The 14571-nt window shown below is 39.7% G+C and overlaps 2 protein-coding genes across 2 annotated transcripts in view; one reads left to right on the forward strand and one right to left on the reverse strand.

Moving 5' to 3' along the window:
* LOC120421389 (zinc finger and BTB domain-containing protein 14-like) overlaps positions 1–14571 on the reverse strand; it is an 88898-nt gene that overhangs the window by 68835 nt on the left and 5492 nt on the right. The gene's annotated exons all lie outside the window — the stretch shown is intronic.
* Positions 6873–8661, forward strand: LOC120421392 (fumarylacetoacetase). The gene is made up of 4 exons (XM_039584593.1): positions 6873–7137; positions 7206–7289; positions 7383–8118; positions 8260–8661. Exons 1-4 carry the CDS (start codon positions 7054–7056, stop codon positions 8601–8603), a joined length of 1248 nt encoding a protein of 415 aa, XP_039440527.1. The 5' UTR covers positions 6873–7053; the 3' UTR covers positions 8604–8661.

Here is a 14571-nt window from a genome sequence, read left to right on the forward strand (position 1 = left end):
TTGTTCCCCTACTCTCTTTTCTTGTCTTTCCGGAGTGACAAAAACCTTCTGTTACCAAGCGGTTAGTGAAAAGGAAATAGTTGCAAGGAACACCAAATCTCTATGAACCCGCCATTCACACAAGTTGTAAAATTGTTATTTCGGTAAATAAAATGAATTGAAAAATACATTTATAAAGTTTGGTCGAAATCCGGAATTATATGGTTTGGCCTAAATCCGGAATTAAATTTCCGGAATGGGCATTGTATTTCCACAAAATTGAATTTTTGTAACAATATTTCTACCCACATCATTACCAAATAAATAAGAGCTAATTTACATCTTCTGTTATTTTTTCCTGAGTAATTTTTATCAAAGGAAAGCCATTCAGATTTCAGAAAATCGCGAAGAAGTTTATTTTTGTATTTAATTTTACGTAAACTTTATGCTATTTTTATGAAACTTTGTAGACATGTTATCCTACGCTTATTTAAGCCATTTTTGTCTATATGGAGCCAGTTACACTCGATAATGACATTTGAGAAAGGCGTAAGTGTTTTCAATAACGTCATGATTCGAATTCCCGGACGCTTCGAAACCCGGACACCTCATCAATTCTTACATCAACTTTCATTTCAAGTTTGTTTGAACGCTGTAGTTAATTTCAAAACAATAAAATAAAATTATAAGATTACCAAAAAATAAGAAACATTTTACGTGAAATATTTCATAGACGTCCGAAGCACCGGGAAGGCAAATCAGAAATTAATGTTTTTGATTTCCTTAAATTCTAGCAAATTTTTATATAAAATATCGATTGTTTTGATGTTAAGAGCTTATTTGAGACCTAAAGAATGCCATTCACTAACATTTCAGTCCAAATTTGTGCGATTCATTAGCAAAAACGTTGCTTAATCCACCCTTAGGTGGTTGGTGCCTTCCTCTCATTCAAAGGGTAATGCTATCCAAAATAGAAACGCTCGTGGGAAGGTCTTTAAATTACCTATCCAAAGATAGGTCGCATGATATATTTGGAATACGTTTTCATCTAAATATCTGAGAACTAGCCTCCAAAAAGTGTATAAATAACTCTTAAGTGCTTATAACTTTTGATAGGGTTGTCAGATCTTTAATGTTTTGGACGCGTTGGAAAGGTCTTTTGATTACCTGTTCAACGGGTTGCATGATAGATCCGGACAACGTTTTCATCGTGATATCCGAGATCCGGCTTCCAAAAAGTGCATAAATAACACTTAATTGGTAATAACTTTTGATAGGGTTGTCAGATCTTCAATGTATTGGTCGCGTTGGAAAGGTCTTTTAAATACCTTTCTAAAAATGTATAACATGCTGGGGTTTCTTACAAAAAACTTTTTACAATCTTCCGAACTTTAGTCAAAATCGTTTTTTTAGCATAACTTTTGAAGTACTTTACTAAACTTCATAATTTTCAATAGGGACTTATGGGACCCCAAGACGAATCGAATGAGACCAAAACGGTCCAAATCGGTTAAGCCAGTGCTGAGATAATCGAGTGCATATTTTTTGGTGCACAGACCCACATCCCTACACACACACCAGGGATGCCAGATACACAGATTTGTCTGTGTTTCACAGACATTTGAGCTCGTGTCAGACATTTTTTGAGGTACACAGACTTTTTAAAAACTTCATTAAATTGTTATTTTGTTAAAATATCAATCGAAACTTATTTCGTTAGTCTTCAAATGCTTAAAAACACAATTTTTGATAGATTTCTATGACTGTAAATTGATTTATTTGAATTTTAGACAAAGACACAGACATACACAGACTTTTTCACAGACATTTTAAAAAATCATCTGGCATCCCTGACACACACAGACATTTGCTCAGAATTCGATTCTGAGTCGATAGGTATACATGAAGGTGGGTCTAGGAGGTCTAATTGAGAAGTTCAGTTTTCGAGTGATTTTATAGCCTTTCCTCAGTAAGGTGAGGAAGGCAAAACGAGTGTCCGGATTTCGAATCAGATTTTATCAGTGTCCGGAATTCGAAGCACAACAAGTCATTTTAATTTTCAAATTGTGACGAAAAATTGTTAGAAAATACATAATTTGCATGCAATCTCTAAAAACTGACTGTTAATACTACATACTGATGATATTTCTTCATTTCCAACTATATACATAACGAAAATTATATGCTACTAAGTGTCCGGATTTCGAATCATGACGTTATTTTTGTATTTCGTAATTTAAATATTGCTTTGCTGTATCTCGAAGCCGTTGCTTCGTATCAAAAAGTAGTCAAAGACAAACTTGTAGGAAATTTGACGGGCTTTCCGAAAAAAATAAACTGAAACAAAAAAACACTCCACTTTTATGAGATTTTATGATTTTTGAGTTTAAAAGTCAAATTTGAAAGTGAGCCCACGATTTTTTTTCGTTCAAAATTTTTGTGAAAATAGCCTAAGATGTTACAAAAAGACTAACGAAAAATGCAGGATGGAGCAACTCACCTAAAAAAAATACAAAAATCATTTACTGAAACTGTTTTTTTCAAAAGTGCTCGAAACATCAAAATTTGCCAACACCGATAGTGGGAATCGATTTTCCAGACAATTTTACATAAATGTGACCATTTTCCTAAGTCCAATCCTTGTAAAGTTACAGCGGTTTTAAAAATAAAAATGTTGAAAAAATAGGTTTTTTGATGGTTTTTAGGCAATTTCTAAAGACAGACTTGATTTTTCAATCTTGAAAATATTTTTACCGGAAAGCTCGTCCGATTTCCCATAAGTTTGTCTTTGACCACATTTCAATTGGATGTATGGATGACTTTTAAACTTAAAAATCATAAAATCTCATAAAAGGGGGTGTTTTTTTGTTCAGTGTATTTTTTTCGGAAAGCCCGTCCAATTTCCTACAAGTTTGACTTTGACTACTTTTTGATACGAAGCAACGGCTTCGAGATACAGCAATATTTAAATTACGAAATACAAAAATATTGAAAACACTTACGCCTTTCTCAAATGTCATTATCGAGTATAACTGGCTCCATATACACAAAAATGGCTTATATAAGCGTAAGATAACATGTCTACAAAGATTCATTGAAATCGGAGAGGATTCTCTATTTGACATGGAACTGCTCAATATTCATCAGAAATCCAAAGAAAACTAAACTCAAGCTGAAAAAATCATGGATTGTTTTGGACAGTAAGGGCATCTAATTCCATCGTGTCTCTAATGTTGCCACATTAGCACTTTTACTTTCAATTACAGCTCCAAAATAGTTTTTCCGACTGCAAATATTGTTGTCTAAAATAATGTTTATTAACATTCCAACGCCCAAGGCTCCAAACAAGTTGGAACGGTAGCTTCAACTCAATGGTTCTCGGGCATAACTCAACCAATCAAGATAATTCTTCTCTCCAGTGATTTGTTAGGATGTCTAGATGATTCTAGAACTTTGCTGAACTTAATTTGATCAAATCTGTAATTTTTGCGATCAAAAACGCGTGTAAAAAAAAATCGCCGAAAATTCCGCGGAGGCAGTCGTTTTTAAAAAGGTGGAACGATGTTTCCGGTCGCAGAAATTACAGATTTGTTTAAATCAAGTTCTGCAAAATTTTAGAATCATCTAGACATTCTTACAAATCACGGGAAACAAGAATCGTCCAGATTGGTTGAGTTATGCTCGAGAACCAGCGAGTTGAAGTTACCGTTCCTACTTTTTTGGGAGGCTTGGGCGTCCGTGTAAGTTGGACATGCGTTGGGCGTTCCAGTGTTAAAAAAAAGACAATCTGTGTTAATATTCTTTAACACTGGAACGCCCAACGCACGTCCAACTAACACGGACGCCCAAGCCTCCTAAAAAAGTTGGAACGGAAACTTCAACTCGCTGGTTCTCGGGCATAACTCGACCAATCGGGACGATTCTTGTTTCAAGGGATTTGTAAGAATGTCCAGATGATCCAGATGATCCTTTTTTTTGTTTTTTGCTCATGGTGTAAGGAATCGATAGACACCAAAATCTCGGATTGCATATTTTTTTCATAATAACGGTATTTTGAGCACCGTGTAGGAGGTTCGCTCAAAAATTGCCAAAAAGTCGTTTTTTTATGGAGATACCAAAATGGAGGGGGTGGTCCGATTTGGACGAAATTCGGGATTCTTGCATGTTTTGATAGTATCAACAGCCCTGCCAAATTTGAGCAGGATCGGAGGGGGTAGTTTTCAAAGGAGAATGGGCGAATTTGGTCCAAGGATGTACACGAACGGGACCAACTTTTTTCGAAAGATCTCGCCGAGACATGAAAAAAAGTCTTCTGGGCCAACTCTCTAAACCCCGGGGTTCAAATGTTACATGCTGTTGAAGTTTGTGCATTTTGAGTAAAAATATACAAAAAATCGGATTTTTGCTATTTCTAAAATCATTTATAAAATCTCTGTTTCATTATGGATTTCGATAATCTTGACTTCATTCGACGCGTATCAGCAAAAACTATGAATTCTGATATGTCTTAACATGATTGAAACATGATTTCACTTGTTTTTATCCGTTTGAACCGTTTGTGCAAGAGGCATCCCATAGAAACAAGTCGAAACTTCAAGGTTTTGAAAACGGATCCGACCCAAACTGCTTCATTGAGTATGAAAGGCTTCAGTGCAATGTGTTGTTACAACATTTATTGGGATGGTCTGAGTCATCCGAGAACTCCTTGGAGTTAAGACCGGTGAGTCTACCGCCGTAACAAACAAGATGTCGGCGGTTTTTGACCACTGATCATACCCGCATAGCTTCAGTGAGTGTGGTAGACTACTTTGCTAATGTGTTAGGATGTCCTGGGTCATCCAAGGACTCCCTGGAGTTATGATCTGTGGAGCTACAGCCTTAACAAGCAAGAGGTCGACGGTTTTTGACCCCGGAACATACCCGCATAGCTTCAGTCAGTATGATAGACTGCTTTGTTAATGTGTTGGGATGTCTTTGGTCATCCTAGGACTCCCTGGAGTTATGATCTGTAGGTCTACGGCTGTTACAAGGACTCCCTGGAATGGTCCAGAACATCCCAACATAACAGCAATACAGTCTGCCATACTCACTGAATCTTTGCGGTTATGATGCGCGGTTATAAATCGTCGACCTTTTTCTTGTTACAGTGACCCAAATATCTTAACTCCAGGGAGTCCTAGGATGACCAAAGACATCCCAACACATTAACAAAGCAGTCTATCATACTGACTGAAGCTATGCGGGTATGTTCCGGGGTCAAAAACCGTCGACCTCTTGCTTGTTACGGCTGTAGCTCCACAGATCATAACTCCAGGGAGTCCTTGGATGACCCAGGACATCCTAACATATTAGCAAAGCAGTCTACCACACTCACTGAAGCTATGCGGGTATGTTCCGTTGTCAAAACCGGTCGACATTTTGCTCGTTACGGTAGTATACCCACAGATCTTAACTCCAGGGAGTCCTAGGAGAACCCAGGACACTCCAACACATCAGCATAGTAGTCTACCATACTCACTGAAGCCATGCGGGTATGATCCGTGGTCAAAAACCGCCGACATCTTGCTTGTTACGGCGGTAGACTCACCGGTCTTAACTCCAAGAAGTTCTCGGATGACTCAGACCATCCCAATAAGTTGTTACAACATTGCACTGAAGCCTTCCATACTCACTGAAGCAGTCTGGGTCGGATCCGGTTTCAAAACCTTGAACTTTCGACTTGTTTCTCTGGGATGCCTCTTGCACAAACGGTTCAAACAGATAAAAACAAGAGAAATCATGTTTCAATCATGCTAAGACATATCAGAACTCATAGTTTTTGCTGATACGCGTCGAATGAAGTCAAGAAAATCGAAATCCATAATGAAACAGAGATTTTATGAATGATTTTAGAAATAGCAAAAATACGATTTTTTGTACATTTTAACCCAAAATTCTCAAACTTCAACAACTTGTAACTTTTGAACCCCGGAGTTTAGAGAGTTGGTCCAGAAGACTTTTTTTCATGTCTCGGCAAGATCTTTCGAAAAAAGTTGGTCCCGTTCGTGTACATCCTTGGACCAGCTCCCATACAAATTTGCCCATTCTCCTTTGCACTTTTTCGTGCACAGTTGAGATGGAATGACCCATTACAAACCTTCGTCCCATACAAACCTTTGGATAATTAAACTTTGTATAATCGAAACTTTGTATTATAGTGACTTCAGAGGATCAAGTCTGGAATGTACATAAAAAAGCGTCTCATTTAATTTTGAACAGAACCATCATAAAAACTGTAGGTTTAAAAATGTCATAAGGATCGGAGATCACCCAGGATTTCATATCCTTCTTAATAAACTAAAGTTGACTTTAAAGCTGTCGGCCACTATTGCCTTTTATCTACAAGGACTTACCCACCATACCCATATTTACATATTTTACGGCGCTCGCCGCGGGATTCGAACCGACGACCTCTGGATTGTGAGTCCAGTACACGGTTCAATTGATCCATAGGAGCGGGACGTTGTGGACGATATTCTTCTTAATCTGTTTTATATCGACTAACCTTTCAAATAGCGCCATGTACAGTACATCGACTTTGCGTTTGAAATGTTAGCAGCGATACGTGCTTATATATTAAATAATATAAATTAAATCAAGTAACTATGTTGCTAACTCTGGCGCTGCAACAAACTTGACCGTGCCACCTACGCACACCCATCCACGTGGATCATCCCGGAATGGCATAGCAATAAAACCTAAACATTTCTGTACCTGTTCCCGCGACAGTTACTGTACGGTTGCTGCCAAGCAAAGAACGAGAACAGGTAGAAAGCAAACACACACACACACACACACCCAAACACGAAACAGCAATGCGACTTGTTTCGGGATAAACTGGCTGGAATATTTCTAAACATATTCAGTCGACGCCCGAGCTCACAACGCGCAACAAGCTTATCTCTGCTTGTTTGTTCACCACACCACTCATTTACCATCATAACCCGAAACGCCGCTGCGGTTTCGCTATCATCGACTCTCGTTTTAGCACTGGTCCTATCGGTTGGTCATTACAGTCCGTTCAGCGTCGCCAAGATGAAGTCTTTTGTACCGGTTCCGGACAGCAGCGACTTTCCGATTCAGAACCTTCCGTACGGTGTCTTTTCGACGGAAGCTAACGTATGTAACTTAGAAGTTTAATCTGAAGTTCAGATCATCAGGTTTTTTTTTTCGTTTTTAAAAACCAGTCTCAGCACCGCGTCGGAGTTGCCATCGGAGAGCATGTGCTTGACCTTGGAGCCGTGAAGAACTTTTATCCCGAAAAGTACCACGTAAGTGATGATTGTCTTGTTTTTGTGTGGATGTTTGCACAATCATTGACGCAAATTTGAGTACAAATTATTAATTTTGGACGTTTCTAACAGGAAGCCCTGTCTGCCAATGTCCTGAACCCGTTGATGTCCCTTGGGTGCGAATCATGGGCCGAGGTTCGTCGCATCACCCAGAACTTGCTGCTGGAAGGTTCGGAGCTTCACGCCAACCAGGCTCTCCAGCAGACTGCACTGGTTCCGCTGTCCTCGGTCACGATGCACCTGCCGGCCACCATCGGAGACTACACCGACTTTTACTCGTCGATTCATCACGCCACCAACGTGGGCATCATGTTCCGCGGCAAGGAAAACGCCCTCATGCCAAACTGGAAACACCTCCCCGTGGGATATCACGGCCGGGCCAGTTCGGTGGTCGTCTCCGGAACGCCAATCCGTCGTCCCCTCGGTCAAACCCTGCCCGTTGACGGTGCCGATCCTGCCTTTGGGCCGTGTCGTCTGTTTGACTTTGAGCTCGAGATGGCCTTCTTCGTCGGAGGACCACCGACGGAACTCGGCGATCGGGTCACCGTGGACGAAGCGGCCAAGCGTGTCTTCGGGTTCGTCGTCATGAACGACTGGAGTGCTCGGGACATCCAAAAGTGGGAGTACGTTCCGTTGGGACCGTTCACCGCGAAGAATCTCGGAACAACCATCTCCCCCTGGGTTGTCCCCGTGGCCGCCCTCGAACCATTCAAAGTGGACAACTTCCCCCAGGACCCCAAACCGTTCCCGTATCTTACCCACGAGCAAAAGTTCAACTTCGACATCAAGCTAGAAGTGGACATCAAACGTAAGAATTTTGTTTATCCCGTCCGACCACTTTTCAGCAGCGCAAACCGGTTTGTCGCCAAGCCGCGGCCCAACCAGGCGCATTAGAAAACAAATTTTGAATATCATTATCTTCTTCCCTTCTCCCTCCCCCACTCATTAGCTGCCAACGGTGTCGCGACGACCGTCTGCCGGTCCAACTATCGAAACCTGTACTGGACGGCGCTGCAGCAGATCGCCCACCACACCGTCACCGGGTGCAACCTGAAGCCGGGTGACCTGATGGCCAGCGGAACGATCAGCGGCGACGCGGCGGACTCGTTCGGGTCGATGCTCGAACTCAGCTGGAAGGGCACAAAGCAGGTGCAGTTGTTGGGCGGCGAGAGTCGCAAGTTTCTGCAGGACAACGACGAGGTCACCATTCGGGGCTTTTGCCGGAACGATGAGCTGAGGATCGGGTTCGGGTCGGCCAGTGGGGTGGTGCTGCCAGCGAAGCCGTTTGAGTGATGATCGAGGGAAACAGAATTGATGTTGCAATAAAAAAAAGGTTTTGAAACTGGTTTAACAGGCAAATTTTATAAGCTTTGGCAAACTCCAAAATTCCTGATTCCCGAACAACAGATCAATTAAATTTAGGTCCTGGTCATCCTCAAAGGAATTCCTTTTCGATTCGAATGAAACATTGCCTATGAATTCCTATTGTCTAAAGAAGCCATTTGGCATCATTAGCTGATGCCCGCAAGTCTTTTTTTGCAATACAACAGTATTTAATCATCTTTTTTACATTTTTTCACTTTTACTTTGTCTACACGACATTAGTTAGCTGAGATATGGTCTCAAATTTAAAGTAGTATAAATATGTAGCATTAATTTTTTGAATTTGTTTTATTTGAAAGTTCTGAAAATATCGCAAAAGTTTTTTTTAACATAGATAATCTGACCAATAGTTTCCGATATACAGTATGTAAAAAAAGTATTTACACCCCTTGGGCACTATGCACATTTTGTGATGAAACATGTAAAAAATTTAAAGTTTGACAGGAACCTAGTACTACGTTTTGTTCAGAAACTCATGCCAAACATTTTGCTAAAAAAAGCTCATGAAAAGATGATTTCTATAAAAAGTTATATAACAAATACTATTACGAAAATAAAAAAGGTGCAAAAAAAGTTTGTACACCTTTCGAAAAATTAACATAAATAATGTTATTTGTTGACAAATCACCATAAATCCAGTCTCCCAACTCCAAATAGGCATCCTTGACTGATTAAAAAAATAATTTGGATTGAATATAAAGTTTACTAACTACTTAGTATAAAAGTTTATATAACTCTGGAAATTCTATATAAAACTTATCTAAACTTAATTTTGCAAACTTTTAATTCAAATAAATGTCAATATATTACCATAGAATTGCTAAATAAACATTTTGGAGTGGGTATAACACCGTTTTGGGGGTATTTGTATCGATAGAATAGATTTTTCGTTGGAATTTCGTACCAACCCGGAATTACGTTGTCGGAAAATCCGCCGGCATCTGAACCGGTCCTCAATTCACAAGTCAACCTATGTGGCATCAGAAAGGGCATAAAATTTCCGATCTTTTGATACCCATACATCCAGGTTTTCTATAAAACCTACGTTTTTAAATACCTAAGCAAAAACGTTGTTATGGTTTCGTTTGAGCAACCTGCCAAAAATGTATGGAATTTCGTAATTTTTGTTCTCGTGGATCAAACTTACTTTTTGCCCAGGTATTTAAAAACGTAGGTTTTAAAGAAAACCTAGATGTATGGGTATCAAAAGATCGGAAATTTTATGCCCTTTCCGATTCCACATAGGTTGACTTGTAAATCGTGGACCGGTTCGGATGCCGGCGGATTTTCCTACGACGTAATTCCGGGTTGGTACGAAATTCCAACGAAAAATCTATTCTATCGATACAAATACCCCCAAAACGGTGTTATACCCACTCCAAAATGTTTATTTAGCAATTCTATGGTAATATATTGACATTTAGTTGAATTAAAAGTTTGCAAAATTAAGTTTAGATAAGTTTTATATAGAATTTCCAGAGTTATATAAACTTTTATACTAAGTAGTTAGTAAACTTTATATTCAATCCAAATTATTTTTTTAATCAGTCAAGGATGCCTATTTGGAGTTGGGAGACTGGATTTATGGTGATGTGTCAACAAATAACATTATTTATGTTAATTTTTCGAAAGGTGTACAAACTTTTTTTGCACCTTTTTTATTTTCGTAATAGTATTTGTTATATAACTTTTTATAGAAATCATCTTTTCATGAGCTTTTTGTAGCAAAATGTTTGGCATGAGTTTCTGAACAAAACGTAGTACTAGGTTCCTATCAAACTTTAAATTTTTTACATGTTTCATCACAAAATGTGCATAGTGCCCAAGGGGTGTAAATACTTTTTTTACATACTGTATCGTCAGTTGAAAATTACAGTCTAGGTGAAAATTACGAAAAAAAAAAATCATTTTTATCGATTCGAATTCTTTATGAGGCTGCCCGATTTCCAATGTTCCATAGACAAAATTGTGCTAAATTTTCCCGGTTCTACAAAAATATTTTTTCCAGAAGTGCTTTTCTATCAAGAAGTATTTAGGCAAAATACGAAAATTTATGCCTCCGTCGGGCGTCGACTGACACACCAGTTGCCCGACCCCTCTTCGATTTGCGTGATACTTTGTCCTAAGAGGTAATTTTGGTTCCTGATTAAAAATCCGCGGTCCTTTTTTTCGATATCTCGTGACGGAGGGGCCGTACACCCCTTTCATTTTTAAACAGGCGAGAAAAGACGTGTTTTCAATAATTTGCAGGCTGGTTTAGAAATTTTGTGGGGACTTTTATTGGATTATTGGACTCCCGTTTTAATGGCGATTTAAAAAACGTATTTTTCATAGAAAAAAATACAAAAATAGTTTCATAAATTCTTAAATTTTCGTTACTACACTGTACATTTTTTTTTTGAAATTTGTAATTTTATGGGAAATTTCATGTACTTTTCGAATCTACATTACCTCGAAGGATCATTTTTTTCATTTAGAACAACATTTTTCATATTAAAATTTCGTGTTTTTTGAGTCTTTGTAGGGTGATTTTTTAGAGTGTAACAATGTGTTACAAAGTTGTAGAGCAGACGATTACAAAAAAACCCGATTTAATTCCACCAAGGGTGAGATAGAGCCTTTCTTACTAAAGAATATAACTTCTTTCAATTCACAACATCGACTTGATACAAAAAATCTTACGATGAAAGCAAGGCATTATTAATGATTTGTTTTCTAAAAGAAATTGAAAACGCAATTTTCATCAATAGAATATTTTTAATCGTACAAATTCTTAATCAAACAAGCGTTTATGACAAACGCTAGCATGCCAAGCTTCCCATGCGCCAGTGACGACGCACACCGCGGTTTTGGTTTTCTTTATTTTTGGTACGAGCCCAAAAACCGAACAAAGCAGGCGCAAAGCAAAACCGAGTTAACCGCACAGTGGGAAGCATCTACAAAAGTGAGAGAGTCAGAGATAGATATTTTTACAACCGCACCACTACACACTCAATCGCAATACCTTAGGTAGATAGCCATTGGCGTCGCGAGCATTGAAAACTTTGAAAACGATATAAAGCTTAAAGCTTCGAAAGCTCCTATTGGAATCCAATAAAGGTGTATTCACATTATACCGCATCCGCAGCCGCAGCCGCATCCGCACAAAATTTGACAGTACGGACGCACAGTGCGGACGCAATTTCTCCAATGCATTTCATATGCAGCCATTCACACTGTTCCGCATCCGTATCCGCAGTACGGATCCGTATACGGATGCGGAACAGTGTGAATGGCTGCATATGAAATGCATTGGAGAAATCGAGTCCGCACTGTGCGTCCGTACTGTCAAATTTTGTGCGGATGCGGCTGCGGCTGCGGATGCGGTATAATGTGAATACACCTTAAAACGACACGACAAATGAAGCCTACTTAAAGGCGATTTAAGGAGCCTACGGGAAACAAATTGTTTGTACCCGGATGAATGTCCTATGTCAAAAAAGTTTTTGCATAAACATTGGACAGTTTTGCAAAAACGGACAGAGCAAAAGAAACCGAAAAGCTACGATATCTTACATGTTGAAGGAAACATCGGTAGACAAGCTACTACAAACGAGTATAAGTCGAGCCACAAAATATATGCGCCAGCATTCTCGCGCCAGTATTCGAAGCTCAACTTGACAACTTGTCGACTTGGCGACGAAGCGTCGAAAATCGATGCAGTGTGATTTTTTGGCGATTTTTCCGATTAATATTCATGCTGTATCGTCTTATTTACGAAGATGAAAATGACGTCCAGCCTTAAAGTAAAACCTATACCTTTCTTTAGTAAGAAAGGCAAAATGATGAATAATCATAAGGGGTTTGATTGTAACCATCACGACTTATTGCGATTTTACGAAACAAAAGTGAAAATGTTTGATCGAAATGAAAAATTAACCTTCTAGGTTAACAGATTAAAAATAACATTAAATTTTTATCGGGTCTAGCTCATTTCCCCGAATGACATTTCCCCGAATGTCATTTTCCCGAAAATCATTTCCCCTAATTGGCCACATCCCCGAATACCACTTCCCCTAATCAGCCACATCCCGAATGCCATTTCCCCGAATATCATTTCCCCTAATCGGCTATATCCCCGAATGCCATTTCCCCTAATCGGCCATTTCCCCGAATGCCATTTCCCCGAATGCCATTTCCCCGATGTGACACTTACGCTAATTGCCGTTTATTTAAATTTAAATTTTCCCGAATTTCATATTCCCTAATCTTTATTTTCGCTAAAGCCTTTTTCCATGACTAACAGTTATTTTCTCTCTCAATTTTACCGAACAAACAGCTTTTTCGGGTATTCTGTTGATTAAATGTTGTAAATTAGGTAATAAAGCCCTTTGTAAATTTTTTTGAGCAACGGTAAGAAACACGATTAAAAACCATTTCTGAAGACGTTTTTGACAAAGAACTTTGTCCTAAGGGCTCTATTCTGGTGAGGTGTCAATCCAGAAAAACGAAAAATGTCGCGCGTTACGAAAATGTTGCATGCTTGGTACTGCGGAAGGGGTCCGCAACGAATGAAATGTGGCAACAATGGTGCAGCATTCTCGCGTGACAGTTCCAAGAAAGCAGGAGACGAGGCAAAATTTGCACCATGTTGCCACATTTCATGCTAACTATATAAGCTAACAGATAGCCTCTGAACAATTTTAGTTTTATTCGAAAATCCGTCAGAGACGGATCGACGGTGGTAATTTTATTGCTCACACACACATGCACACATTGAAAGACACAGGTTGTGCACCAACTTGGGAGGAATTCTGTTCTAACGAAGATTGTTAGATCGGTCACTCGAAAACCAGAATGATTTAAGGAAACGGGGTTGGGACCAAACTGGTAGGATATTGGCCACATCCGGAGTGGCCATGGCCCTGAGGGAAGGTTCTACCGGGGGACATTTATCGAACCATTCGACTTGGGGCAATATGGGTATCAAAATTCATGGTTTTTGATACTGGTAGTGAAAATGGCCATTTTGACAGGATTGGCCACACCCGGAGTGGCCATGGCCCTGAGAGAAGGTTCTACCGGGGGGACATTTATCGAACCATTCGACTTGGGTCAATATGGGTATCAAAATTCATGGTTTTTGATACTGGTAGTAAAAATGGCCATTTTGACAGGATTGGCCACACCCGGAGTGGCCATGGCCCTGAGGGAAGGTTCTACCGGGGGGATATTTATCGAACCATTCGACTTGGGGCAATATGGGTATCAAAATTCATGGTTTTTGATACTGATAATGAAAATGGCCATTTTGACAGGATTGGCCACACCCGGAGTGGCCATGGCCCTGAGGGAAGGTTCTACCGGGGGGACATTTATCGAACCATTCGACTTGGGGCAATATGGGTAACAAAATGCATGGTTTTTGATACTGGTAGTGAAAATGGCCATTTTGACAGGATTGGCCACACCCGGAGTGGCCAGTGTCCTGAAGAAGGTTCTACCGGGGGTACATTTATCGAACCATACGACTTGGGGCAATATGAATATCAAAATTCATGGTTTTTGATACTGCACCCAGAACTGTACATCGGCATTCGAGAGTATAAAGAGCACGATTCGGTAGTAAAATGTTACTGTGTGCGGACTGAGAGGATAAATTCCGAAATTACCGAGAGTACTTTACTCATGGGTTCATCTTCAAAAAAAGTTCATCCATAAAAAAACGAACCGGTACCGAGACTCGAACCCAAGACCTTCGGCATATTGATCCGTGCCTTTGCCGTATGGGCCACCATGGTTCGGTGACTGAATGGTGGTCATTTGTCCATATAAGCCATTCAGTAGGATGAACTATTCCAATGAGCGAATGAACACGCGAGAGGACTATACTCTCGCA

Source organism: Culex pipiens, chromosome 3 (assembly GCF_016801865.2).
Source record: "Culex pipiens pallens isolate TS chromosome 3, TS_CPP_V2, whole genome shotgun sequence".
NCBI classification, from domain to species: domain Eukaryota; kingdom Metazoa; phylum Arthropoda; class Insecta; order Diptera; family Culicidae; genus Culex; species Culex pipiens.

Coding starts and splice junctions, on each gene's coding strand:
- LOC120421392 (XM_039584593.1), top strand. CDS start 7,054: ATGAAGTCTTTTGTACCGGTTCCGGACAGCAGCGACTTTCCGATTCAG. Junction 7,138..7,205: donor TCTTTTCGACGGAAGCTAAC/GTATGTAACTTA, acceptor TTTAAAAACCAG/TCTCAGCACCGCGTCGGAGT. Junction 8,119..8,259: donor GCTAGAAGTGGACATCAAAC/GTAAGAATTTTG, acceptor CCCACTCATTAG/CTGCCAACGGTGTCGCGACG.